Here is a 26,589-nt window from a genome sequence, read left to right as displayed (position 1 = left end):
CAGGTTATGTGGATGCTGTTGAGAAGCGCAATTGAGATAAGACGGACGGACGAGAAAGGCATTGTTTTCTTTTCTCTTCTGATTTTCTGTCGATTTCTTCCCCTTTTATTTTTGTCCTCCCCCAAAACGACGGCGTTACTGTTGGAGGGGCACACAATACGTCACAGAACCTGCTCACGGTCCAAAACAGCAGCGACAAAATAAAAAGGCGTGCGGGAAAGTAGGAGGGATTTAATCACCTACCTCCTCCCGAAGACCTGTGATTTCTCTCACACAGATGACTCAATAAATGAATAAAAATGTCAGGGCGTCGGTGCTCCCTCGCTTGTGGGTTGTGGTGGATCCGACCAGACAGATTGAATTGAGGCTGGTGAGGAAGACAAGGAGGAAAATGGCAATTTGTAGTAACCGGCCACAGCATCAGGAGCCATGACCTCCAGGAACGAGCTCGGCGAGGCACGGTTAGATCGGGTCGCGAGGCTGGGCTGTAGTGCGTTCGCCTGGCGCAAGGCACAGGCAGGCGTCCAGCCAAAAAGGCCTGGCATGGGACCTTCCTTCCACGTAATCAACGAATCGCCTGTTATGGTGCCTCAACGTGCGACTGCTGCCTGACTGGAATGGCAGGAACAGCCGGGGGCCGTCCCCTCCGGCTGCCCCGCTTTGGGAGGTGCGGCTCGAGCAGCTCTTCATGCTCGTGCTAGGTACCGGCCCCGACGGTGGCCGAGGAGGCGAATCGAGCATGGCTGGGTCAGGCTCTGGGCTGTCGAGGCAGATCAGCAAGATTAGCAAGATTAGCAAATTATACCGACAAGAGTGTGATAGTTCCCCCTTTGCCTAGGCGACCGCCAGGGGAGTAGCCGGGGTCTGGGGTCGGTCTGGGGTTCTCGATATGGCGTGCACATGGGTGTTGACAACGCTAGCTGCAGGGGCCGACGGCACTGCACTGCATCAGCTGCGCTGCCTGACCCGCAGTGCCCGCCTGACATCATACACCGAGACATGTCACAGGACGCCGCGAACAGGCCCACCGGCAGGGAGGCCGTCTCCGCTGGCGCCTGTCGAGAGCGGCGAGCCATCAAAACCAGGCGAGGCCCGCCTCCGTCTTCGCTCTGCCTGTCAGTCTTCTTCCAATCCCCATCAGACCTCGGCGCCGGGGCATCACCAAGCCCGCGCTTCTTACCCGTACCTCACCCGCAACCAGAATAGGTGGTAGTTGTGGTTGTGATTCCTCGACAGCCGCTGGCGACCTCGTCGAGATGGTATGTGCTGGCTTGGACGCACACGCTCGCTCAGGCCTTCCCTTTTCCAACCCCAATCACTCACTGGCTGTGCCCAGACGCTGAGCCCAGACGCTGGGCCCAACAAAGTTCACGTCACTGCCCTTTAGCTCCATGTGCAACTGACTGACAGCGGCGGAATCGGACGCAATCCCAACCGAATTTAGCCTTCGTCCAAAACCCCCCTCCTCGCCGACTCGCGCCGCTCGGCCGACTCGGCCCGCTCCGATCGTCTTGCCGATGAGGAAGACGCCGCGCTCCACCGCTCCATCCACTCATACCCACGCGAGAATGCCGCGCCGTCCTGGCTGCCCTCCCGCGTGCGGGAGACGCTGCTGCTGGTTTGGGCCCTGCTAGCCACGGCTGCCGTCATTGTGCTGGCCGTCTGGATGCAGCACCACCAGCAGACCTCGAGTGGCACCTCGCACGCCGCCTCCGCTCAGAAACCGGCCAAGCGGAACTTGATCTTTATGGTGTCGGATGGCATGGGCCCGGCGTCCCTGTCCCTCACCCGCAGTTTCCGCCAACATGTTGAGGGTCTCCCCATCGACGACGTCCTGACCCTGGATCGCCACTTCTGGGGCTCCAGCCGCACCCGCTCGAGCAACAGCCTGGTCACCGACTCCGCCGCCGGCGCCACCGCCTTCTCCTGCGGCCTCAAGAGCTACAACGGCGCCATCTCGACCCTCCCCGACCACAACCCCTGTGGCACCGTGCTAGAGGCCGCCAAGCGCGCCGGCTACCACACCGGCCTCGTCGTTACCACCGACGTTACCGATGCCACCCCGGCCTGCTTCGCCTCTCATGTTGATATGCGCATGCAAAATGACGAGATCGCTGTCCAGGAGGTCGGCGACGGTCCTCTCGGTCGCGTGGTTGACATTATTCTTGGCGGTGGTCGCTGCCACTTCCTGCCCAACACGACCGAGGGCAGTTGCCGCGCTGACAACGTCGACGTGGCCAGCCTCGCCCAGAAGAAGCACGGCTGGAACTACGTTGATAGCCGCAGCGGCTTTGACTCGCTCAAGGGCGGCGAGGACGTGCAGATCCCCACCCTCGGCCTGTTCGCCTCGACCGACATCCCGTTCGAGATCGACCGCCGCAACCAGGCCGACATCTACCCGAGCCTCAGCGAGATGGCCCGCGTGGCCCTGCGCGCCCTCGAGAAGGCCACGGCCGACAGCGACAAGGGCTTCTTCCTCATGATCGAGGGCAGCAGGATCGACCACGCCGGTCACATCAACGACCCCGCCGCCCAGGTCCGCGAGGTGCTCGAGTACGACCGCACCTTCAAGGCCGTCCTCGACTTCATCGACGCCAGCGACACCGAGGGCGTGCTGGTGGCCACCAGCGACCACGAAACGGGCGGCCTCTCCACCGCCGTCCAGGAGCCCGGCCACCTGCCCGTCTACGCCTGGTACCCGGAGGCCCTCAAGCGCGCCAGCGCCTCGGCCGAGCACCTCACGCGCCTGCTGAACCAGCACCTCGCCACTGCCGACGAGACGGCCCGCCAGCGAGATAACCTGCGCCAGTGGATCAACGGCACCCTCGTCCAGGGCGGCCTGGGAATCACCAACGCCGCCGACGACGAGCTGAACCAGCTCGTCGCCCACCCGGAGAACGCGCTCGTCATCTTCTCGCAGATGATCAGCCTCCGCGCCCACGTCGGCTGGGCTACCCACGGCCACTCGGCCGTCGACGTCAACGTCTACAGCTCGGGCGGCCCCAGCACCGAGAAGATTAGGGGCAACGTCGAGAACACCGACATCGGGAGGTTCCTCGCAAAGTACCTCGACGTCCAGGACGGCGTGAAGAAGGTCACAAAGGAGCTCAAAGAAAGCCGCGCTGCCTCGGCGGGCTCGCGTCAGGAGCCTGCTAGTCCGCAACCGGCCGGCTACGAGGCCGCTGGTCATCCTATGGATTGGGCTTTGGCGACCAAGCCGTAAAGATTTTGGCCGACTTTTATATCTGGATATATGTGGTCAGGCGTTCATTTACCATCTTGTTCCATGTTATGTGATTTTGCCTGATTTTGAATATGCGTAGCTATAACACGTCTCTTGCATCAACCTTTGGAGCACCTAAACAACTTTGTGGCTTGTTTGCATTGCGACTCCCGTCTTTCCAATTTAGTGCTACGAATAACAGACTATAAAACATTTACATCGAAACGATGCAGGTTATCGCGGCGAAAATACAACCCAGCCCAGTCAAACCAATACATCCTGTCCTCGTCCCTTATGTCCTCGATGTCCCCCATGTCAGGCATGTCCTCAATGTTGAAACCCTCACTGAGCACCTATTAGCTAACGGAGAACGACCCTTTCAGCTTTTGTCGCATCTCGGTCCTGATGATCTCCTCTTCACTCTCGGTGAAGCAGCTGGGTAGGTATTTCTCACGGCGCAACACTTGCTTAGCTACTGTATGAAGAGATTGTTACTGCGTGAGGAGAGGGGGAAAGCCAACTCTGGCCATCTGGTGCGTCTATATACCGGATTACTTGCGCGGGCTAAAATCACCCTGGCTGTGACTAGCTTTTAAAGTTAGGGCAGTAACTTTAACTTTTGACTCTTGACTTTTTTCCCAACCCTGGGCATCAAGGACTTCACGGAATAGGATATTAAACGTTTCGAGTATAGGCCCATCAGATTTAGGCCCGAACCCAGACCCTAACCCCGCATCGTGATGTTTAATACCCTAGCCCCCTCGCGAAAGGACATGGTGGTACTGAATACACCAGCACACATGAGAATGGCGCTCGGGCGTGGGCATGGTAGGGGTTTTGGAATGGAGCTTGTTCGAGATTTGAAACTGGGGTCTCCTTGGTCCTCCGGGCTGCTGCTACCTCTGGATGTTTTTTTTTTGTGAGTGAACATGAGCTTTGGCCTCGCGTTCCTAGAATAGGCATCGTAGGAATCGCCACCAAGGCGTCATGTCGTCTCCATGCCCGGCCCGGCGCTCCCGAGCTGACTTCCATAGAAACCATAGATCCCGAGAGAGATGCGATCAGCAAAGGCGAGGGGAGCCGGTGCCGCGCGCCATCCCATCCATGCTCCCCTCACGCCGCGCCGACGCCCTCCTTCCACCCGAACGGCACCAGCGCGGCCGCCACGTCGCCGACGCCGCGCTCCGTCGCGAGCAGGTTGAACTGCGCGGCCGCGTTCCGCGTGTCGAGCACCTCGACGCGCAGGCCGAGGCCGCTGACGAGCCGGCGCGTGGCCGGGCTGAGCGGGCGCATCTCGGGGCCCAAGCCCAGGACGAGCAGGTCCGGGCGCGGCCACACGAGCGACAGCAGGCCAAAGGCCGACTCGGGCACCTCCCACTGGCCCTTGTCGTTGATCAGCCGCATCCGCAGGCGGCGGCCGTTATCGTTGCCGCTGTTGTTTTTGTTGTTGTTGTTGTCGACGTCGACGCACTCCCACGGCCGCCACGTAAAGGCCTCGCCGCCCACGAGCAGCAGCCCGGCCCCGCCCCGGACCGTGAGCCCCGAGCTAAGCTTGAAGCCGTCGGGCAGGCACGCGTCCACCGCCGTCGCCGGCGCCTCGGCGCCCGCCAGCACGTCCAGCGCGCCAATGTCCGTCCTGGACTCGCCGCCGCCGCCACCCTGCGGCCCCCTGCCGTCGGCGCCGGCCCGGGCTGGCCCCGTCATGTGGAGGCTACGGCGCGCCGCCGCCGCCGCCGCCGCCGCTGCTGCTGCTGTTGCTGTTGCTGCCGTGGGCGGGGCTGTATGTTGCGCCGCCTGTGGCCATTCTTTCCGCCTCGCCGGGCTGATGGCACATGTGATGTGGCGGGTGGAGGAAGATGAGGGGCGGTTGTGTGCCGTGGCGCAGGACGAGTCCGACGCCTTCAGAAAATGAGAAGCAAAGAGCCTTGGTTGGGATCCGGCGGCAGCTTTGCATACTAATGATCGAGACATGGCGGTGGTGCCGGCGAAATATGAGTTGGCCATGAGTAACAAATTTCGGCCTGGGGGTGCGTAGTCTAGCTCTTGTCGGTTATGCTTCGTCGCCTAAGGAACTTTGATTGGTCTTGGCTGTTGTTGCCATGGATAGATACAGTGGTGCCATCAACGTGCAATGTGCGAGTCGTGGGGGAGCATGAACAGCTGTAAGTGTTAATGTGTGGTGTGTCGCCGCAGCTGAGTAAGAGGGGCTCCAACCTCTGAATGAGGGACTGGACGCTGCATCAAATCGAAATTCACAGGGTTAGATTTTCAACATGGAGCCACCCGCAAGGCCCGGCCAACGTCACAAGCAGCAAATCATCACATCACAAGGTCCAAGATATGACGATTCAAATTGAAAGGCGGACGCCGATGTATTTGGCATTAAGTAGGTACGGAATGGCAGTTCGCAATACCAACGCAAACCAGGCCAACGTCTGCGATTGAAACTTGATTGATGTGGTGTGGGCTTCAAATGATGGACCGCTGCTTCCACCAGATGCAGGAAGCCGCGGTGAGTAGTGAGCCATCTCAGATTGATCTTCCTCGACACAAAATTGAAATGACAAACGGAGTAATTGCCATCTCAGAGTATAGGCCAGGTGAATGATGGGGGTGTAGAAGAAGGGGAAGGGAGAGGGAGCTTGTCTGCGCGACGGAACATTTGCACTCAACACATGGCACAAGCAGCGGCAGCACAGGCTGCTTCGGTGCTCGACTTGACGACCCTTCATCATTCCGGGCCGCCGAGGCTAGGCGACGAGAAATAAAACCAGCCCTAGAAACACGCAGTCAGGTTCCCAAAGCAAAAGAGAGCGGCGGAAAAACTCCGTCGCCGGGCCCAGCAGTGATGCTCCGCCATGCACCACGCAGGTCCCTTTTTTGTCCCCAAAAATTGAACACCAGGCCATGAGCATAGATATCATGCCGTCAGAGAGACCATAATCCGGGCACGCTTCCAGTCCGACCGAGTCCGCCCGTCCGTATCCGTCCGCACCGTCGCATGAGCAGGAAAAATAAAGAGTGCGCAAAAACCAGCAGAAGTACCATGGCGTCGTATTTATTTCTTCTTCTCGCTCTGGGTCTGCTCCTTCAGAACCTTCTTGACGATCTTCTGCTCCTCGATCAGGAAGGCCCTAACGATGCGGTCCCGCACGCAGTTGCCGCATCTTGAGCCACCGTACGCGCGCTGGACCGTCTTCTTGGGCTTGGAGATCTGGGCGTACTCGCGGGGGCGGAGGGCAGGGACCTGTGTTGGAATCGAGCAGGAGACGTCAGCACGACCGCCAGACCTCACGGGAGACCTGCTTGTTGACCACCACCATTCCGCGCTCCTCGGCATCCACGTCAAGAATCAATTGAGCGACAGCTGTCACCGTTCCTCGATTCGTGCCGACGCGCGAAGAGTGCGTAGCCCAGCTGCGATGGTGGTGCCTGTGGCGGTGGTCGGATGTGGCGGGTTTCGACAGCACTTACGCCCGGCAGCTTGATGCCGCAGTCACCGCATTTCGGGGCGGTACCCTTCTTCTTGATGTGAAGGACACGGAGCTCGCCACCGGGGGTCTTGATCAGACGCGTCCGGTTGGACGACGTGTTGTATCTGTGCAGCGAAATCCCAGACCGTCAGCCAGCGTCCCGGTCCCCAGCGTCTTCGGTATCGCCCTCCTTCGCTTTCTCCCCGGCCGTAGAAAAGCGAGCCCTCCATGATGTGCCCAGGTTGACCTGCCTCGCCGCACCCAGAGGGTCACCGAGGGCGAAGCAACGGCCCCAGTAACTGGGCAAATCGGGCGCGAGGGGGAGATCGAGGGAGCGGGAATGGGCGCTTTTGAAGGCACTCACGGGTTGCGACGGCGGTAGGTGACTCGGGAGGCCATTGCTGCGGTTTTGTTCTCTTGATGGCGAGAATTGTCGAAGAATCTAGAGGACAAAAAGTGCTGATTGTTTTCTGCTTCGGTTCTGGGAAAAGCGAATTTTCAGAATTCAAACTGGTGTGGCAGGAACGTCGGTAGGGCCCAGAGTGGGTCACGTCCTCATTGGCTGTCTGCTGACTAACGCACCATACCTCTAGCCCCACTCTTTCTGCAGAAGAAACGGTTCTTCTCAGCGATCGTCGGCCAGTGAACGCCGGCCATTCAACCTAGACCCTCCCCGTGACCATCGTCGTTCTACTACACTTCTGACATGGGTGGCTCTGCTGGATTCCCGAGTTTTAACATCCTCTCGCCCAGAGGGTCGCGTAACTGTGGCTGTATCTCATCATGGCTTCGCCCAAATCTTGGGATAGCCATCATTGCTCCCATTGCCCAGGACAAAAGTGCCTATTCTAGAGAGCTGCTAGCTTTTGTTCCCTTCCTTTTGGTCCAATACCCGTCCAAAACAGTAGTCCTATTCGAGAGACGATACAAAGCGATGCACGGAGGTAACACGCAAAAACCCACACACATCAGACAGACGTTGGCCTTGACTTGGCCCAGATCCCTCCGAGCCTTTCCCCCTTTTTTTCCCTTTAATCCCCGCTCTCGTAATCAACCAGCCAAGTTCACCGCCCATTGTCCGGCCGGGCCATCATGCCAAACAAAGCTCGCATCGCCGGGGTCTGAAGGAGCGTGTTGATAACCCCACCCGGATAAAGCGAAGTTCAAACCAGTAACAAACTAGAAACAGCACCAGTTTGGCTGGCAATGGCCGCCCGGTCGGTGTCTTTTTAACGGCCGTCTGGGCCGACAAGCAAGGTGGAATGGGACAAGTGGTTACATGGCAACCATCCCACTCAGTAAAACGCCATTGGTTTCCGACCGACCCCAGCACAACAAGGAGAGACAGAGATGACGAAAAGAAGGTCCGAAATAGGAGGAAAGAAAAAAGAGCAGAGAAACAGGCTTTCAAAGTCGGGCCTTAAGCTGCTCAATACCAATACAATTGCGACAGCAAGTTGTCGATATAATGGAAGATAGGAAAGGATAGATAAAGGGGCAACGGAGAAGGTAACAGGAAAACAAGAAAGCTCCATTTTCTCTGTCAATCTGCAGCGGACTCGCACGGGGCAAATGGCAAACTCGGGCGTCGCGCCGAGGAAATCATACACAAGGGCTGTTTAGAAGATCCGGAACGGTGGTAGGGTCCGGATAAGGCCCTACCGGAACGGCTTCGGGCTTTATGTCTTCGCCGGGTCCGGATGGGAGGCGATGCGGTGGTAGGTACGTTGTTGATGAAGTGGCGTTTGTGTATTCCAGGGGCCGAGGTTCGCAGGCTACTCTGCCTTGACAGGACGTCGCGGTGCTTTCTTTACAGCCGCGCGTTTGCTGACCAGCAATCTCGCCCATACTCTACATGACCGAGGTTGAAAGCAGTCTAGCTTCCACGTCATCCATCCCGGTCATGTGATCCATGCCGTTTGCGCGGTTCATCATGTCGGCGCGCTCCATGGCACCGACCCTGGCGTCCATGTTGTTCATCCGACTGGTGTCCATGTTGGTTAGGCGGCTGTCAAGGGGTGGGTTGGCCATGGCGTTCATGATGTTGCGGTTGTTTTGGCTCTGCTCCATGGCCTCTAGGCGTTTCTCGAGGCCATCTAGGCGAGTCTCTAGGTGACTGAAGCCGTGCGAGACGTCGTGGCTCAGCCGGTCGATCTTATTCATCAGGGTTCGCATCGTCTGGGCAAGGGGTGTGTTCTCTTGGCCAGGGGGCACGGCGGGAAGGCGCGGCTCGTGATTATGCCTTTGTTCTTGGACGGCGAAGCGCCACTGGTTGCTGAGCTGTACCTCGCAGACGGCCTTTGCGCGCCAGGGACAGTCGACTTTGCGCGTCGACGGATTCCGCTTCTTAGCGGTGCTCGAGTACTTGACGCCGCCGCGGTCACACACGAGATCGTAGCGGGTCGGTTTCCCGTCGCGGTAGTTTGAGGCGCGTAGCTTCACGACGCCATAGCCCTGCTCCTTGGCAAACTGCTGGACGGTAGTAAGGAGATCCTCGAAGGATCTGTAGATGCCCTCGGGCGGCGGCAGTAGCGTGGGTGCGGGTGACTGAGGCATGGATCTTGCCGCGGTCGGGGTCTGGTTGGGACCCCGTGTCTTGGCCACGGGTGCGACCGAGGGTGTGACCGAGGGCGCCGGTATGGGCGCGGGCGCGGGGGGCGCACTCCAGCTGGCGATGGGTTGCTGCGATCCGGCTGACGAGCCCAAGGGTGCGCCGACGGGAGGGGCGACGCCGGCGAGGTTCGGGTCTTGCAGCGTCTGTTGCTGTCCAAGCTGTGGTGGGGTCGGGATGTGGCCTGAGGTCGATGGAGCGGGTGACGGAGGCGCCGCCGTCGAGTAGAAGATTACGCGATCCGTGGTGCCGTTGTTGGCCGCAGCGACAGCAACTTCCAAAGAAGCTGCTGTTGCCGGGGGAGCTGGGGAGAAATAAAAAGGACGAGTGGCTACCTCGACAGTTGGGTCGGCGGATGAGCCGGTAGGCTGGCGACCGATGTGACGGCGGTCCAGCGTTGCGTGTGTGTATGTTAGCTCTGTATCTCGGCGGAAGCAGGAAGGTTGCTCCAGGCTGGCGACGGGCTATTTTTTTTCGTTCTGTGCTCTGATGCTGCGGGGGCCGTGTGTGGAATCGCAGGAATGGTTGGCGAAGGCTTCCCAATTGATGGATTGGACGCGACCTCTGCTGCTCAATTTGGGGGGCACTCTGGCGCAGCTCCTGGGGCGTGTTCGATGGCCAGTTGTACCTGGGGCGTGGTGGGAGGATTGCAAAGTGTGAGTTGGAGAATTTGGAGGCAGGTTGGTGAAATAGATCAGGTACCAGCCAAGAGAGGTAGGAGGTAGAAAGCCGCGCTGCCTGGGCGGACGGCACTGGTTCGACAGTGGATGGCGTGGCGGGTCCGGTCGGATCAGGGTGGAGCAGGCTGCAGGAAAACTGGGTGCCGAGAGTTAATCTGGCTGAGCGAAGCTCGGGGTGACGATGGAATGGAATGAACGATGATGGAATGGCCCGCTGGGAAGTGGGATCAATCAAACTGCACTGCCTCGTCGTCCCCAGCACCTCAACCAAATAAAAGGACGGGACAAAAGGACGTCTGGGATCTTGGAGCCCTACCTGACAAGGGACGCAGCGATAGCCCGGCGGAGGACCTTCTGGGTTCCTTTGGTGCGTGTCTGGGAGTCTGGCAGGAGGTACCTCTTTGTAAGCTTCAACCTACCAATGCAGAGTCAGGCCGACGGGAAAGGTAAGCCCTATCGGGAGACGCGGCAGCTTGGAATTTGGTATGAAAACCAGAGGAGAAGACGGAATTGTGGGGAGTGCAGCAATTCTATCTGGATACGACGGCCGAAGGCCTGTGGCTATCCGTCTCGTTGCCCGCCTCGTCGCCCATCTCGTTATCCATTTGTGGGTTGTTTCTAGGTTTCTATTGTCAAGGCCTATTTATTTGATCCGTTTCTTTCTCCTCTTTTGCTAAATTGTGGCCTGTCCCCAACGTTTTGGTCTCTGCTAGCTGTCACTTGGCACATGCACATGGACACCCACTCCTTGCTCCCAAGATTCGATCCTTTAGTGGTGGTGATGGGTGGCAACACGGATGCTACCAGGGGCCCGTTCAGTGTGCGCTTGGTCTGCGCGAGGTTCCCTTTTGCCGCTAGAATTTTGGGATGGTTTGCCAATGATTGAACCAATTGCCAATCGATGTCAGATGCTCCCTCAGCTGTTCTCGACCTAGCCGGCCCTTTCGACGCAAGCGGTGGACACGAAAACATGCGAGGTTGACTCTACCCCTAACAGATGTGCAGCTTCTTCTCCGCTTCCCTGCTTCGGTGCTTGTTTCCCGTTTGTTCGCTTGACGCGTGTTTTTCTTGATCTGGAACTGGGTGGTTTTTTTGGCGGTACCTATTTTTGCACACATTGCCCTGTGCACGTCTTGGAGGTTGGGTGCATGCGCCATGTCCTGGATGGCGGGACCGGGAATATAATGATCACCAGTCGGCCGGGATGGAAAGCCAAATCTTCAACCGCAGCCCATCGACCAGTCAATCAGTCAAGCAGTCAATCAGCCGGTCGGTCGTGGTCGACAAGTAGCCTGCAGCCCAAGTAGGTACAAGCACAAGCACGCCGGAACATCAGTCCGGGTGGGCAAGCGCACAGCACAGGCTGCAGGTGGGTGGGCCACTCTGGGACGTGCAGCGACGAGCTTGTAGCGGGCTTGGCAGCAGGCTGCTTCGTATCAGTTGGGGTGGAGGTGGAGGGGGACAGGGAGGCCCCCTGGTCGCACGAGCCAGACCTTCCCTCCTTCCCACCACGCACCGCTGGGCCGCCAGCTTTTCGCTTGGGAGCTTTTTAGCTTGGAGCAGACGTGCCCAGCAACCCACTTCCCGCTCGAGGAGCTGATGACTTGCTTGCCCGGCCGGGATTGACTTACCGCCACCGCCGCCGCCACCGGCTCAAACTTCGGCCCATCTTTTCAGACTCTCAACTCTCGACACCCAACGGCCGGCTCTTGTGCCTTGGCATCACCCTTGCATCGGTGGGCGACTCCGTCCCCCACTTTTTTTCTTTCTATTTTTTATTTTATTTGGTTCTGCGATTGCCGTCGACATACCGGTTTGTTTCTCCTTGCCTGGCACACAGCTCACTGTGACCGTCCGGTGCGCCAAGGAGAGCGTGTGAGAAGAGATGTGTCTGTGCGCAGAGGGGTGAGTGAGAGATAGACAACGTCGTGGTGAATGTCTGTTTTGCTTGTGGTAACCCCCTTTCGTTTTGGCGGACGGCCTGCTCCGCCCGGATGGGCTTGTGTACACTGCCTGGGCATTTACCGACCTGGCCCCGTTCCGACACCGCCGGGACTCGAGACTAAAGCCCTGTATTGCTTGAATGGCCAAAACTGGTACGCCCCGCTGTTGAAACCCGTTTACATGAACGCTTCTATACCGCCCAACTAGCACCTCCACGACTTGGTCGAGGCGAGTAGCAAGTCCCCGCCTCCCTCCTTTGCACTCTTCTCCATGTGAGGCGACCCAACCCCCATCGAGTTCACCGACATCGATGACGCGTGGCCGGGCATTCGCGGGGAGTTACAGCCCCGAGCCGAATGTTCATGGGCAAGCTTAAGAGGATGATCTGGGTCAACTCATCTGTATCAACTAAGGGCCCCACCAGGAGGCGCTGGCCCAGCAGAGCGGCGAGATCACCATGGATGATGGTGGTGACGGGCAGTTGGACCTGGTAGCCAGCCCAGAGCGAGGAATGGAGCCAACAGCCCAGCCGTCAGGTTGGCTTTAAGGAAACCCCGTAAGATATGAAGGAGAACGAGGGAAGGAGGCGGCCAGGACAAGGGGAAACAACCCGAAGGCAGCGGCCAGAACCTAGCCGGCGATGTCAGGCGGAAGGTCCATGAGCTCGAGGCCAAAGTAGCCGCCAGTGCCAAGGCAAAGGCCGAGGTGAGGAAGACTGGTCGGGAAAGGTCCGCTTGAGAGAAGGCCGCCAAGAAGCCGACCGAGGTCGGGCCGTCCGATGCCAAGGGACATCTCCTCCGACAGAAGACAGAAGAAAACGGTTGCTTGTCCAGGCCTCTTCACGTTTTACAATGGGTCTTTCAGGCTCACATCAATCTTCCATCATTACCTTCCTACTTCCTTAGTCCACCATAATAGCCATCCCCCCTGATCTTCGACCCAGATCCTCGATCCTAGTGTGAAGTTGTTCAATGGCCTGTGCTACCTGACGCTGAAGACAGACCATGACTTCTAGGCCCCAGAGTGTTCTGAGGTCTTTTTGCGGCATTTTGGGTGCACGTCGTGGGGGAAAAAAGAAGAAGAAAAGAAAGAAAAGGAAAGAAAAACAGCACACCAAAAGAACAATGGCCTCAGGCAGAATATATCCTTCTCAACTCAATCAAGTTGCAAAAAATAAAGTCGTGAAAAATACCCCCAAGATGCGATGCAAGGCTGCAAATACTTTTCATATCCCTTTTGCCTTGTCCAGCTGTGCGATTGACGCTTTTTAGAAGGTTGTTTATTGCTGTCGATGTACCTGATGGCCAAGTCGGCACGCCCACCACAGACGACGCAAGTCTTATTCTGGAGGGCATCTGGCAGGTTCCCCACATTTTGACATTTGGCGTATTTTTGGTGGACATGTCAATCCACTCAGGGATGACTTACCTATATAGGCGGGTACCTCCCGAGATACGCAGCCGGACACCTCCCCAGCCCAGACCCAACAGAACCATGGCCTCCAACCGCCAGGTCCCGGGTGAGAACACGGCCCCGGCCCCAACGGCCGCGAGGGACGACAACTGGGATGAGGCGCGCTACGAAGCAAGCCTCAAGCACCTCCACGAGCTGCACGTCAAGGCAAGCCGCATATACCTGGGTGCCCAACTGGGCTGGGCTGGGCTGGAGCCTACCTGACCGGGCCCGCCCTGCCCTGCACCCTTCACCGCTGACCGACTGGCAATGCACAACACACGCAGCTCCGAAAGCTCCGGTCAACGGTCCCGCGCATGATCGAGCCCGCCGCCGAGACGCGCTCCCATGAGACCCGTAAGTGTTACCTGGTTCATTTGTGTCCTGCCCCCTTTTGCACGGCCCTGTCCTCTGTCCTGGTTTTCCAAGGTTTGCTTGCATCTAACACATGCCACGCCGTGGCCCCTCGCCCGCCCAGCCGAAGAGCTCTTTGCGTTCCTGCAGCAGTCGGTCAGCAAGGGCATGGGGGACGTCAAGGAGTTCAAGGCGGCCATGAACGACGAGACCACGGTCAAGATCATGGAGCGGGCCAGACAGGGCCGCCTGAAGAAACCCCTGGGAATCAAGCCGTGGCGGCCCCGGGACGACCCCAACTGGACAAAGATGGACCTGGATTAGACAGAAACCCCCCCACACCCGCATGCCCCCGACTATCTGAACACAAGCTCGCTTCACTTACAAACCCCACCCGACGGAACAGCTGGCATGCTTCCAAATCCGGGACGGGCAACTCAATAACCTATCTAGACTCAATCATTACAAGAGCATCGCTGTGGGTTCACTATGCCCAGCCTGCAATGCACTGCTGTTGCTTGGCCCGTTCTCGTAGTCAAGTCTCGGTTTATCCTGTGTCCCCTCTCCACCCACCCTGTTTCTTTCTGACCTACAAGCCCTATCAGATGTTTGGGTTTTTAAAAAAGTGGACCCTGAGCCCACCCCAAACGAGTTATTCCACTTCCCCAGTTTTTAACACCAGGGTCTATCCGGGCGAGGCCCTGAGCTGGCTCATCCTACGTTTGTGGCGGCCACGTCTGCAATGCCCATCTCGACGCCCTCCTCGGTTACCGCGAGCCCACCGGGCACAACCAGCGGCCCCGCCCCAAAGACGCCGTCCGCCTCTTCTTGCTGTTCCATGGTCGTCTTGGGCACGAACCCGTGGCCGGACCGTGGGGGTGGCCCGCTGGGCTCGACGGTCGAGTTGGCAGCAGCTGGCGAGGCTTTCGTACCCACTGCAAATACTACAGGTTCGTCCTGTTCTGGTCGAGGCAGCGGGGTCCGACCTGCACCGTCAAGCGGCTCTCGGCTGGATGAAAGGGGCCGCCCAGAGTGAGTTGGCACGCAGGCCAGCTCCCCGTCATCAAGGAGGTGGCGCGGAGCGCTGCTGTGCAACACCGCTGTGGCACAGCGGGCAGTCTGCTCGCAGGACGGTGGAGACGGCGGCGTGTCCGTTGTGTAGCTGTTGCTTGCCTCGACAGCACTCCGAGGGGTTGTTTCGCGACTGCCGTCAAGCGACGGGGCTCGAGGCTTGCTTTTGTCCATGGGTTCCTGCGAATCATCAGCGCCGTCGAGGTGTGCCTGGATCAGCTCCATGAGGTCGAACGGAGGCGGAGGCGGCACGTTGCGGCAGTGATCGGTATCCTGCTGTTGTGTGTTGTGTGTGCGTGTGTGGAGCAGTCAGTCAAGCAGCCCTGGTACGACATAGAAACAGGTACATCACAACCGCCCACCTTGGAGACAATGCAACGGCCAAGACGCCTGGCCACGGCCACATCGATAACGGGCCTGCTTTCGTCGACGTGAAAGCCGAATCCCAGAGCGGCCGTCGGCGGCACGTCGCCGTCGGCGATCCCGCCCAGGCTCAAGAAGCACCTCTCAGAGTAGTAGGGGCGGCACTGCCGGCAGACGCTGAGGCGGCACTCGTCCTGCTCCTGCGGGACCCATGGCGCCTCGCCCAGGAAGGTGTCCACGATGGAATCCATGCGGCGGCGCAGGATCCCGGGGGCGGTGCGGGGGTAGAGGGCCCGGAAGGTGTCATCCCTGGCGGTGCGGAGCGCGCGCCTCCGCTGGCCGGCCAGCTCCTCGATCTGCACCTCACTGTAGGGCGCGGTCTCGGCCGCCGCCGCTGCCGTCCTCTCCCCGAGCGCCGCGTCCCTGGCGGTGGCGGTGGTGGTGGCGGTGGCGACGACATTCTCGGCGTGCCGCTGGGCCCCACCGCCGCGCCCGAAGACGAGGCCGGCCAGCTGGCGGCCCAGCCGGTCGAACGCCGCGTGCTCCAGCTGGCCGTGGCGGGTGCGGTTGGCTAGGATCAGCTCGCGGTCCTGGACGCAGCGGAAGACGTAGCCCTCGGGCGAGAGCCTGCTGCAGGACTCGCAGGCGTGGCGGCGGCTGTACATGCGGACAAGGGTGGTGTGGGTGCATTCGTGGAACCGCCTGGGCGCGACCCTGCGGCCCGAGGAGGAGGCGGTGAGGCCAGAGCGAGGCGCGGCGCCCCCCGAGGGAGGCAACGGTGCAGGTGGCAGAGTGACGTCGGTAGTAGAATGTTGTGCCACGGGCGGGGTGGGGAGAGGCCTGGCCGCTGCGGTCACGCGCGTGCTGGTGATGTTCCTATCACCGGACTGGCGAGGCTTCAAGTCGCTCTGGTGCTGGCGTGGGCCGGGCAGATGTCTAGTTGTGGACTCGTCATCCCCGTCGGGACTCGATGGTGCTGCCATAGTGGACGACTAGAACACCTTGGCAGGGAGACGTGGCGGTAGTTGTGTCCATCTGTGACTGTATCGTATCTCGAGGTGGGGGTGGTTGCTGTGTTTGGGTATCTTGTCAGGCTGGGTGTGTTTTGGTATCTCATCGGTAGAGAAGATGCCTTGGTTGGAAAAGGACGTGTCTGGCTCTATCTAGGCTTGGTTGTGGTTCGCCTTGAGTAGATGGAGTCGGGTTGGGAAAAAAGACTGGACGAAACAGCACGAGGCGACATGTTGCCTCTTGAATTTTTCAGCCATTCGTTGCATATTTGATTCCAATCTGTGGCTGGCACTGATCATCATCACTCTCTACTCAGATTGCCATCAGAAAGCAAGTCTTGGTCACAGGTATAATAGAAAGAAGTAAATGGTGCGTATTTAATAGGTGGAAATGGGATACCATGACAATGCTATCAGAACTCGTTCGGGCTCCCCTCACGAGTCGAGTAGTCCAGCCATTATAGTGTTGCCTTCGAATGGCCCCTTCGCAGAGCCTCATGGCAAATACGCGGCGCCATGTGCCGTCATGGCACAGAGCAAGAAAGGTAAATATACACGGGCCAGGAATAGCAATAATGAAGACGCCAGGGCGTCCACCTGAGGGATGCCTGGCCTTTGGCACCACCCCGCACTCCTGGCCTGCACTCGGGCATCCACCGAGCGATGGCCGCCAAGGTCAAGGGCCCTAGCGATGATGAGGGATCACCGATACGGAACATACAGAGTATATCTCTTGGCGGCGATGGCGTTGATGGTGGCGGAGAAGGGAGAGGGAGGATTTGGTCGGGCGACGATAGGGTCGGGATGGGTCGGGAGACGGGCGAGAAGCCGGCAGGATGTGGAGATTTACGTGCGCTGGAAAGGCACCTCTGCATTATATCTAATCGGCCACGCTCACCAAAAAAGGGCAATCCTAGGGATTAGAGTGGTTAATTCTATGGGCTTTTCTATTTTGTTTATTTCTCTTTTTATCACATTGTTTTGTGGTGATTCCTGTGCCTGGTCTTGCAGTCCTAATGGCCTTTTTGTTGTCGACGTAGGTGGGACTGCCATCTTTGTTATGGTGGGCGTGTCTCCTTGCATGCGCCTGGGCGATGACAATAAACCATACGCACGCATCCGGGAGTAACATCAATGCTCACAGCAAATGTGCACAAGGCGTGCACATCGCAGCTCGGCGTGTTCCTGGAGGGACAACATGGAAATTGGGTCTGGAAATGGCTGGGAGCAGCATCGACAGGGAGATGACGGCCGGCCAAGCTTGACGTCGACAGCCCTGCAGCTGGCCAATCAGGGCGACAGGGCACCACAGCACGACGGCCCACAGCCAGGGCTTTCCCCAGGTAACGTCAGGTAACGTTGGGTGTCGGCGCAGCGCACACAGCCGGGCCAGGAACAGAGGCAATTGGCAATGGATCGCGTCTCTTGCGTTTGGCCCCACCGCCTGATTGGTCGGCGCTGGGGGGGCTGGGCTGGGCCGCGACTTCAATCGCGCAACACATGCCCCCGACGCTGGCAATGGATCGATCGTCGTGGGCTGGGAGAGTGGAGGAGCAGCCCGAGGTGAGGATGAGTGGGTTGCTTGGGTCTCGTGTGGTTGATTTCAGCTGTGTTTTGTCTTTTATTTTCTGCTTTCTCTCTTTCTCTCTTTCCCAAATTGCTGGGAAGTTGGGCAAAAAGGCGGTGATCGCCTGCCCGGCTGCTGTGATTTCTGCTGTGCATTCAACGATACATAAACAATAATGCCTCCACGTCTACCGCCCGTGCCTGGTCGCTCTGGTGCAATCGCGAATGAGCTTTGACGGGCGCTGGTGGGTCCCCCCCCTGCTCTCCTCAGACTCCTGCGTGCTGTGGTGGGTTCGGGGGGCTCAATTGGTGTGGGTAGTTGTCGCCGTAACCAGATCAAGCAAAGCAGGCCTCGGGCCAAAATGGGGTCGGTAAACAAACCATTGGCCGAGCTCCCCAGCTCGAGCAGCACCACGCAGGCTGGGCCTCGATTGGAACCCCCAACCACCCACGCTCTTTCACCAGACAAGCACCAGACCTCCACCACCACCACACCCGACAACCACACACCACACACCACACACCACGCTGCTGCGCTCTGCACACTACACGGCCCGTCAACCTGCCTGCCCACCACCCCGATTTTTATTTTGTTTCTTGCATTCGCTTTTTCGTCCTGCCTTGTTGTGCAGCCACCATCGCGCGATACTCCATCCAGCCGAAGCCTAGCAAGTCTTTGGTCGCGCTCGTTTATTTTCTTTTTACTCGCCACCTCGTCTTGCGGGTTCCCGTCCCCGCCGCAAAGAAAGAAGAAGAAGACGCTCGCGGCTGTCATATCGTCGTCGCTCGTCGTCTCGCCCGCTGCTCATCCGCGGCCTCGCCAGACAGACGCCCAGTCAAGCCGCACGCGCACCACCCCTCGAACTCGAGCCACTTTAGATGCTCATCTAGCGACCCAATTCCGTCGCCATGTCTCTAAAAGTCGAGCGGGACACGGTCCAGACGGTGTCGCGGGTGGCCGACAATGTCGCTACCAAGCTCGCCGAGCAGGTCAAGCCGCTGCCCGGCACGAGCGGCAAGCACCCCGTCTCGGCCGCCATCGGCACCGCGCTGACGGGCGGCAAGGAGATGGCCGGCACCAAGGGCTACCTGGCCGCCTACCTCAAGCAGCTTAAGGAGAACCCGCTGCGCACAAAGATGCTGACGGCCGGCACCCTCGCCGGCTCCCAGGAGTTCCTGGCCTCGTGGCTGGCCAAGGACCGCAACAAGCACGGCAACTACTTCACGTCGCGCGTCCCCAAGATGGCGGCCTACGGCGCCCTCGTGTCGGCCCCCATGGGCCACTTCCTCATCTGGCTGCTCCAGAAGATCTTCAAGAACCGGACCAGCCTGCGCGCCAAGATCATGCAGATCATCGTCAGCAACCTCATCGTTGCCCCGATCCAGAACTCGGTCTACCTGGTCGCCATGGCCCTCATCGCCGGCGCCCGCACCTACCACCAGGTCCGCGCCACAGTCCGCGTCGGCTTCTGGAAGGTCATGCGCATCTCGTGGGTCACGTCGCCCATCTGTCTGGCCTTTGCCCAGAAGTTCCTGCCCGAGCACACCTGGGTGCCCTTCTTCAACCTCGTGTCCTTCATCATCGGCACCTACATCAACACCATGACCAAGAAGAAGCGCCTCGCCGCCCTGCGCAAGAAGCACTTTGGCGACTCGGGCCCGGGCCCGCGTCCCGGCTCCATGGGCCCCGGTCCCCATGGCTCCCATGGCTCGCAGGGCCCCCCGGGTCATATGGGCCCTCCAGGCTCCATGGGCCGTCCTGAAGACTACCCCCCGATGGGCCCGAACCCGCCCTACTAGGAGTCGTCGGCGGCGTGGCGCCCTCTTTTCTCGGATGTGGTGAGGAGAGGACTATGATGCAGACGAAGCGAGGCTGCTCTGTGGGATATCCGAGGTATGTCGATGGTCGTCGTGGTCCCTAGACGAACATTTTTCTGGTTGTCACGGCAGGGGTGGTTTGGGGATCGTGGGCATCGTCGGGATATCTGTTCTCAAGTACGCGGCCTCATGAGACCACATAGCCCGGTACATTTATACCATGTTTACTTACGGTCGGGCAGGTGTGGCCTGGTTTTGTGACGGCGGGACAGGAAATCGGCGTCGGTGCGTGTGGCGGTCACGATCATCGTCCTACGTGTTATCACATACGCTGTTTATATCCAGTCTGTACCGCCCTGTCGGATAGGGTTTTCTTTCTGTTGTTTCATGTTTCGTTTTATAGTCCTTGTGTTTCTGTTTTTTTTTCGGCGGGCAGATAGGTAGGATAATGGTAGTTATGTATGTCGTATGATCTTGTCCCAGAGCCGCTCGTCAAAACCAGGGCGGAAATACAAATAATTAAAATACTAGATGTGTGCCTGGTCGCTTCTTGTCCGCCAAGCCAAAGTGACATGCTACCCACGGGAAGCCATAATATGATCCCTTTATTGGGTGTTGGGTGTTAGGCGGGAGGACGAAACAGCATATCAACCCGCATAATCCAACTTTCTTGGCACCACAGAAACATGCCTGCTCCTCCTTGTAGTCACAGCCGCAGCAATGTTCTGTAGACCCAAGAGACAAGCAAGGCGCATGTTGAGTGAGATGATCTCGCGTCTCGTGGCTAGACCAAGTTTTTGAGCCGCGGGTGTGGGCTGACTTGGTCCATGAGGGTTTACCCATCCAAAGAGCTGAGGGTGCTAGACGACGCATGCATGAATGAGCCTGGGTACCCTGATTTTTCCTAGGGTTCGGAACCCCGAGAGACACTTGCCCGGCTCATGACGCCCATGCACTCCTCTACGGCCGGAGAAGGTAGGCTCAAGATAGTGCGTCGCTATTCCGTGAGGGAGATTCGAAAACACCCAGGGGGAGCAGTCACCCATCGCCGGGGGACTCCTGGGGGTCCAGCATGAAGCCGGGGCTCCAGTACTCCCACTCGTCACTCTGCTTGTCGACCCAGAGCATACCCTCGCCGACCAGGTCCTCGAGCGCCGTCTGCGCGCGGGCGCGGGCCCAGCGCAGGTTCACCATGAGCATCGAGACGCTGACGTAGCCGAGGACCTGCACGGCCTCGAGCACGGCGCTCTGGTCCGTGTTGAGCTCCCGCGGGACCGACCTGATGTACGGCTTGTTGCCGACCCTGATGATGGAGTAGGCGGACCCCAGCGGCTTCAGGGTCCCCACGGCGCGGAAGATGTCGTCCCTAGCGGGCGTGGGGGGGTCAGCAAGTCGAAGAGCACGGGGTTCCTGGGGGGTTGCATCTCTCTCTCTTTCGCTCTCACTCACTCTGTGACCTCTGCGGCACCCTCCATGCGGCCCCGCATAATCATCTCGCGCACCTTCTTCACCTCGAGCAGCCCGCCGTTCTCGCCCCTGGTCTCGCCGCAGACCTCGACGACGCGGACAGCGAGGCCGAAGTAGAAGTCGTTGACCGACGTGCCCAGAAGCTGGGCCCAGATGGAGGCGCCGGCCCCGCCGCCCTTGGCGCCGCCGCCGCTGGAGCTGCTGGCCAGGGGGTCGACGCCGATGGCGGAGCACATGCGGGCGAACTGGGCGCGAAAGGCCGGGTCGGAGCGGATGTCCTTGGCGTGGGTGTGGGCGAACTGCTGCAGCAGCGACCGGAAGACGGACAGCTGGGTCTCGAGCGCCTGCGCGTTGGTGGTCCGCAGCGCCGAGCCGTGCGTCGCGTACTGCGCCGACGTCAGCCGGCTGCGGTCAAAGGCCGCGAGGCCGACGCCCTTGCGGGACATGGTCTTTCTTGGGACGTCTGTTTGTCTGTCTGTCTGTCTGCCTGCCTGTTTGGAGGAGGGGATGGCCGCCCATAAGACGGTATGAACGGCGCCGGTCCAAGAGGGTCCCGACCGCGGCCCCGCACCGGCCCGCCCTTCCGTGGCTGAGGTCGTCTTGGTCCGGTCGCAAACGCTGGCCCCACGTGACCACATGCACGGACCATCACCATGCCCTAACTCATCCTTTGGTGTGAGCGCGGTGGGCCAGGGCAAATTGGCGAGGAGAGGCTTTCTCTTTTTCGACAACCTCTTGCAACCGAAAAAAAAGAAGCGCCCACCGACGACTCACGCCCGCATCCTCACATCTTTCCTTTCTCGACCGACCGAGACCCGACCGACCGACCGACAGTCAGGGGGAAAAAAAACACACAATCCGCCAAAATGTCCACCAGCAAGCAGGGCGTGCAGTGCTTCGGCAAGAAGAGGACGGCCACCGCCGTCGCCCAGTGCGTCAAGGGCCAGGGCCTGATCAAGGTCAACGGCCGCCCGCTGTCCCTCGTCGAGCCCGCCACGCTGCGGTACAAGGCACGCACAATCTCTCACCCTCATCTGTAGCCCGCTGCCTACCGAGAACGTCGTGCTTCTGTCGTCATCCCTCGTCGGCCTTGAAGCGAGCACGGAAACCCCTCCCTCCAACGCGAACCTCTCGCAGGTTGAAAAATCAAATGGTGCATGTCCGTGTGAAGGGGAAAAGGAAAAGAAGGAATTCGGGTGCTGGTCGACTATGCGACGAGTTCGCAAAAGCACCGAGGCACAGACATGCACCCACGGGAGGGAGGGAGGGGAACCGCTGGCTGGCTAGGCGAGGGGAAGAGGAGCGACGCGCTCGGTGGGCGGGCAAAGGACGTTGAGTGTGAACACTCTTTGCTAACCTCTGGGCCCGCTGCTCTTCATATAGGTCTACGAGCCTCTCCTGGTTATTGGCCTGGACCAGGTCTCGGGCGTTGATATCCGCGTCCGCGTCACCGGTGGTGGTCACACTTCGCAAGGTACGAGGAACTGCACCGTCTGGAGGGGAGGATGGATTGGCTTGAGCAAAACGGGAGAATTGCGGAACCTTGGTGTCTGACCTGATCATTCCTTCCCTACGCACAGTCTACGCCGTCCGTCAGGCCATCGCCAAGTCGATCGTTGCCTACTACCAGAAGTATGTCGATGAGCACAGCAAGAACCTGCTCAAGCAGGCCCTGACACAGTACGACCGTACCCTTCTGGTCGCCGACAACCGCCGTTGCGAGTACGTACAACCCCTCTTTCTCACATTGACTAAGCCAAGACGCAAAGAAAAGGCGACGACGGAAGAAACTGACAGACTTCCCACTATAGGCCCAAGAAGTTCGGTGGTCCCGGCGCCCGCTCCAGGTTCCAGAAGTCGTACCGTTAATCTATGTATTTTGGGTCCCTTTGTGGTATTATTTCTGCGCTTGGCGGAGGGAGGAGGGCACTTGTGTCGGACGGTTCCACCTATGGATGGCCTGTGTCTGGTGGCCGCGCGAGCCTGCCTCCGGGGCGGAGGCGCGGCGAGGCGGCATAGACGACCGGCACACACGGCCGGCCGGACGGACGGCAGCGCGCTCGTCTCTTTTCGTTGCGGAGTCAATGGGAAAAGGCGGGTAAAGGAAACCCTTGCTTGATTTATTTTATGCGCTATACTTGCATGGCATGCCTTCTTTCTGGGGCTTGGGTGTAAACGGGTTTTGGCGGCGAAACAACGAACAAAATATGCGCCGGGGTCTGAGGCGCTGGGTCCAAAAGACATGAAAGCATCGATGACACATGCCCTGCGTCTGCCCAACCGCGCTCCAAGTGACGTACCGCACCCATTCACAGTCTCTTCTGGGGGCCAAGGGCTGATGTCCACAATTGCTCCGATTCATTCAACCACGCCTGCGCTAGATTTGCTTGGGTATCTGCAAGTCGTCATCATACATAAACACTGGGCTTGCGAGCAACGAGAATACAACGCATGGAGCGGGAAGAAAAGAAGAAGACGGAAGAAAACGAATCAGCCCAGACCACCAGCTCCCCGCTGAAAAAGCCCCCGTTGTAGGCAGGGCTAATGTGCCAGCCACGATTACGTCCATCTATTGCCATTACAGCCAGCCAGAGGGGTTTCTTTCCCCATAGGCAACGCAAAATCACCGCTAAACCGCGAGCCTTGGGCAAGCAAGTCCGTAGACTTAAGAGCTCCACGAGACCAGCCCGACCTCGCGTCCGTTCTCGTCCAGCTCGACCAGCACGGGCTGGTACTCGCTGTCGTCGTCGTCGTCGCTGTCGCCCGGGTCCGCCTCGAGGCCGCGGCGGCGGCGGCGGTGGGGCTCCTCGGCGACGACGGCGACGACGAGGGTCTCGGGGACGTAGTCGCTCCGCAGGTCCCAGCCGTACTTCCAGAACCAGGCCTCGAGGTCCGAAAAGGCCTGGCCCACGGCCGCCTGCTCCCCGGTGATGGCGCCCCCCAGCCCTAGGAGCGAGCCGTTGAGTATGCGTTTGTACACCGTCAGGGCCTCGCGCAGCCGCGCCTGGTGCTGCGGCGCCATTTCCAGGATCCCCGCGCGGCGGCCCTCGTCGTCGTCGTCGCCGCCGCCGCCGTCGGACATGTGGCGCTCGCCGTAGACCAGCTGCGCGTGTATAGTGAGGATGAGGGAGTGGGTGAGCGCGGGTCGTGACACGGCCAGCTGGTGCGCGCGCAGGATTATCTTGAGGACCAGGTGGAACCAGTAGTCTAGACACGAAGGGTTGCCGAGGTGCATGGCCGTGAGGAACACGAACTGGAGCTCCCCGGTGAGGTCGGCCTCGGCGATCCCGGATCCGCCAAGCGCGTTTTCGACCAGCAGAGTAGTGTCCGGCCGTCTCGGCGACGACGACCGGGCAGCAGCAGTAGTAGCAGCGGTGCCTGGAGCAGCCGCCGCCGCCGCTGCTGCTACTGCCCGGTCGCTCTCGCCATCGTCGGCCGCGTTGGCGTCTAGGTTCACGAGGTGAAGGCCGAGGGCCGAGTCTTGAGGCGAGAACAAAAAGGTCAGCTCGCTGCCGATGACGGTCTTGAACAGCTTGCTGGCCTGCGCGAAGTTGACCTCCCCCTTGGCGCTGTCGGCCGTGTCGACGAGCCACTCGGACGCCGAGGGATCCGCGTTCCCCGTGACGCGGCCGAGCAGCGCTTCGGTGATGCACGAAGTAAGGTGGTGCCAGAGAGCAACCTCGTCGTCGAGGGCCAGGTCCGGGTCTGGGGACGCCGGGCCGCTACTGCGCGGCGGATCCTTGCGCGGAGGCGCCGGGCCGCCGCCGCCGCCGCCGACGCCGGCCCGGCGGGTGCGGCTGTAGGGCACGAGGCTCGCGCGCGCCGAGCCGAGGTCCTCGATGCTGCTGCGGGCCTCGACGCGGCTGGCGGGCGCCCCGAGGACCTCGTTGTACCGGTCCCACTGCTTGACCCTCGGCTCGCCGCGCGCCGCCGCCGCCTCCCCGGTGACGAACCAGTAGCCGCAGCGGGACAGGCCGGCCGGGTCGGCCACGAAGACCAGGTGCGCTCCCGGGGGGATGGCGCTGAAGCCGAGCACCGGGCGCGCGGTCTGGGTGGTCAGGGCCGTGGTGTCGCAGCCCACCAGGAAGCCCGGGGGGAGGTCGAGGATCAGAAAGACATCGCCGTGGTCGAGGACGTCTGACGCCAGGGGAGGCAGGGACGGGGACGGGGAATCGGACGAGCGAGGAGGAGGAGGAGGAGGAGTGGCCGCGGGGGACGGCGGTTGGTGGACGCGGAGGGTGCCGTAAGGGAGGCTTCCCGTGACGGGGACCGAGACGACCGACTTGGTGGAGAAGCAGCCGGCTGAGGCGGTCGAGTCGGACTTGACCAAGCTGAGCCTGGTCGGCGGCACAGGGTCGCCGTCAGAGGCAGTCAGGGGTGGATTCTCCTTGGCGTTGTCTAGGCGGGATCCGACAGCGGCGCCGTCAGCTGCCATGGCCGCGGCGAGTCTTTGGTGGGGTTGGTTCTCCTTGGGATATATTTCTTGGTGCATGTATGTATGAGGAGGGGTCAGGCAGAGATGCAGCTGGAGAGGGACCCAGACGTATAACCTGCTTGGCAGGAAATTGCTGGACAGGAAAAGTCTGCAAGGGGTGAGCGGGCAACGCCAGCGGTCGAACTAATAACGTCGGCAAGAACAAAGAATGAAGGGTTGTCGACCTACCCAGAAGCAGCCCAAAAAAAAATCCAACTACGTCATCTGGTGGTCTCGCTTCAAGTCGCACCTCCTAGAGCAATCGCTAGCCGCGACGCGGCAGCTTGCAGTGAGGCGTGGGGTTTTTATCTCTTCATCACAGCGGCACGGCACGGGCGTTGGCGGATAAAACGACTGTGAATCAAGCCTGTCTGAGCTGCTCTTGACCCGACGCTCCATTGGGGATTTCCAGCAAGCAGTGACCACGACGGTGGAATATTCCAATCAATTGGTTTTTCTTCTCGTCGTCTGCCATGCAATGTGGAGTAGCACCGGCTCCAGGCGAGAGCTTCTCCAATTCGGCCCCAACTGGGTTAGCCTACTATGAGGTGGGCAATTCGAATGCTGTGGCCCAGGTATGTGGACTCTTCTGATAACCTTGACCCAGTAGCTAACCTTAAAAATTAAATAAATAAAAATCCCTTGCTGCGAGCGAGGTTACCTTCGCTGGCACTAGCGCTGTTCGACGGCGCAGCAGCCCGAAGATGCCTGCGTCGATCAGGTAGATCCAGCCTAGAAGTCCATCCATCCAGAGGGGGGATGGGGGCTGTTTTGACGTGCCTGCCCTGGACCAGGGGGGGTCCAAACAACGACATGGCCCGCCCCGTCCCAATCCGCCGGAAAGACCATCAACCCGCCTTAGGATAGAGACGACGGCGCCGGTTTTATAAGGCAGTCAATCACATCTTTCCTTCTCACCGGTTATAAAAACTCGGGTTACATCACATCACGGCATCGGGGCTGCTAAACAAGGGAACCACCACCCCCCCTCCCCCACCCTGACCCAGAGTACCTGCCGCATGGTTTCTAGCCAAGGTACTACTGACTGCACTGTACGTCTAGAACAAGCAACACGCGCAAAAA

General features: G+C 59.7%; 12 protein-coding genes across 12 annotated transcripts; 6 read left to right on the top strand and 6 right to left on the bottom strand.

The window, feature by feature from the left end:
* The first annotated feature begins 720 nt into the window (after positions 1-720).
* On the top strand, positions 721-3,598 carry GGTG_01101 (alkaline phosphatase). Its single transcript, XM_009218861.1, has 2 exons — positions 721-1,259; positions 1,445-3,598. The coding sequence occupies exons 1-2, from the start codon at positions 1,257-1,259 to the stop codon at positions 3,221-3,223; spliced, it is 1,782 nt and encodes a 593-aa protein (XP_009217125.1). The 5' UTR covers positions 721-1,256; the 3' UTR covers positions 3,224-3,598.
* GGTG_01100 (hypothetical protein) lies at positions 3,366-5,369 on the bottom strand. Its single transcript, XM_009218860.1, has one exon. It carries the CDS (start codon positions 5,225-5,227, stop codon positions 4,337-4,339), a length of 891 nt encoding a protein of 296 aa, XP_009217124.1. The 5' UTR covers positions 5,228-5,369; the 3' UTR covers positions 3,366-4,336.
* Positions 5,370-6,281: 912 nt separating this feature from the next.
* On the bottom strand, positions 6,282-7,095 carry GGTG_01099 (60S ribosomal protein L34-B; the record flags this gene model as incomplete). The annotated part of the gene is made up of 3 exons (XM_009218859.1): positions 6,282-6,470; positions 6,698-6,821; positions 7,061-7,095. The coding sequence occupies 3 exons, from the start codon at positions 7,093-7,095 to the stop codon at positions 6,282-6,284; spliced, it is 348 nt and encodes a 115-aa protein (XP_009217123.1).
* A 250-nt stretch (positions 7,096-7,345) lies between these two features.
* Positions 7,346-10,502, bottom strand: GGTG_01098 (hypothetical protein). The gene has a single exon (XM_009218858.1). It carries the CDS (start codon positions 9,250-9,252, stop codon positions 8,548-8,550), a length of 705 nt encoding a protein of 234 aa, XP_009217122.1. The 5' UTR covers positions 9,253-10,502; the 3' UTR covers positions 7,346-8,547.
* A 1,791-nt stretch (positions 10,503-12,293) lies between these two features.
* On the top strand, positions 12,294-12,669 carry GGTG_01097 (hypothetical protein; the record flags this gene model as incomplete). Its single annotated transcript, XM_009218857.1, has 2 exons — positions 12,294-12,421; positions 12,501-12,669. 2 exons carry the CDS (start codon positions 12,294-12,296, stop codon positions 12,667-12,669), a joined length of 297 nt encoding a protein of 98 aa, XP_009217121.1.
* A 699-nt stretch (positions 12,670-13,368) lies between these two features.
* On the top strand, positions 13,369-14,235 carry GGTG_01096 (hypothetical protein). The gene is made up of 3 exons (XM_009218856.1): positions 13,369-13,551; positions 13,671-13,740; positions 13,862-14,235. The coding sequence occupies exons 1-3, from the start codon at positions 13,426-13,428 to the stop codon at positions 14,059-14,061; spliced, it is 396 nt and encodes a 131-aa protein (XP_009217120.1). The 5' UTR covers positions 13,369-13,425; the 3' UTR covers positions 14,062-14,235.
* A 213-nt stretch (positions 14,236-14,448) lies between these two features.
* On the bottom strand, positions 14,449-16,154 carry GGTG_01095 (hypothetical protein; the record flags this gene model as incomplete). Its single annotated transcript, XM_009218855.1, has 2 exons — positions 14,449-15,081; positions 15,171-16,154. 2 exons carry the CDS (start codon positions 16,152-16,154, stop codon positions 14,449-14,451), a joined length of 1,617 nt encoding a protein of 538 aa, XP_009217119.1.
* A 690-nt stretch (positions 16,155-16,844) lies between these two features.
* Positions 16,845-17,310, top strand: GGTG_01094 (hypothetical protein; the record flags this gene model as incomplete). The annotated part of the gene is made up of 2 exons (XM_009218854.1): positions 16,845-17,031; positions 17,222-17,310. 2 exons carry the CDS (start codon positions 16,845-16,847, stop codon positions 17,308-17,310), a joined length of 276 nt encoding a protein of 91 aa, XP_009217118.1.
* A 736-nt stretch (positions 17,311-18,046) lies between these two features.
* Positions 18,047-20,111, top strand: GGTG_01093 (integral membrane protein). The gene has a single exon (XM_009218853.1). The coding sequence runs from the start codon at positions 18,657-18,659 to the stop codon at positions 19,545-19,547; it is 891 nt and encodes a 296-aa protein (XP_009217117.1). The 5' UTR covers positions 18,047-18,656; the 3' UTR covers positions 19,548-20,111.
* On the bottom strand, positions 19,855-21,557 carry GGTG_01092 (ELL complex subunit Eap30). Its single transcript, XM_009218852.1, has 2 exons — positions 21,015-21,557; positions 19,855-20,931 (listed from the first exon to the last, which is right to left on the bottom strand). Exons 1-2 carry the CDS (start codon positions 21,476-21,478, stop codon positions 20,604-20,606), a joined length of 792 nt encoding a protein of 263 aa, XP_009217116.1. The 5' UTR covers positions 21,479-21,557; the 3' UTR covers positions 19,855-20,603.
* A 179-nt stretch (positions 21,558-21,736) lies between these two features.
* On the top strand, positions 21,737-23,315 carry GGTG_01091 (40S ribosomal protein S16). The gene is made up of 4 exons (XM_009218851.1): positions 21,737-22,042; positions 22,416-22,506; positions 22,613-22,754; positions 22,844-23,315. The coding sequence occupies exons 1-4, from the start codon at positions 21,899-21,901 to the stop codon at positions 22,899-22,901; spliced, it is 435 nt and encodes a 144-aa protein (XP_009217115.1). The 5' UTR covers positions 21,737-21,898; the 3' UTR covers positions 22,902-23,315.
* Positions 23,296-25,936, bottom strand: GGTG_01090 (hypothetical protein). Its single transcript, XM_009218850.1, has 2 exons — positions 25,696-25,936; positions 23,296-25,615 (listed from the first exon to the last, which is right to left on the bottom strand). The coding sequence occupies exon 2, from the start codon at positions 25,522-25,524 to the stop codon at positions 23,698-23,700; it is 1,827 nt and encodes a 608-aa protein (XP_009217114.1). The 5' UTR covers positions 25,525-25,615; positions 25,696-25,936; the 3' UTR covers positions 23,296-23,697.
* Between the last annotated feature and the right edge of the window lie 653 nt (positions 25,937-26,589).

Source organism: Gaeumannomyces tritici (genome assembly GCF_000145635.1).
Source record: "Gaeumannomyces tritici R3-111a-1 unplaced genomic scaffold supercont2.1, whole genome shotgun sequence".
Lineage (NCBI taxonomy): Eukaryota > Fungi > Ascomycota > Sordariomycetes > Magnaporthales > Magnaporthaceae > Gaeumannomyces > Gaeumannomyces tritici.
The sequence above is the reverse complement of the archived record's forward strand: the minus strand, read 5'-3'. Positions and strand labels throughout refer to the sequence as shown.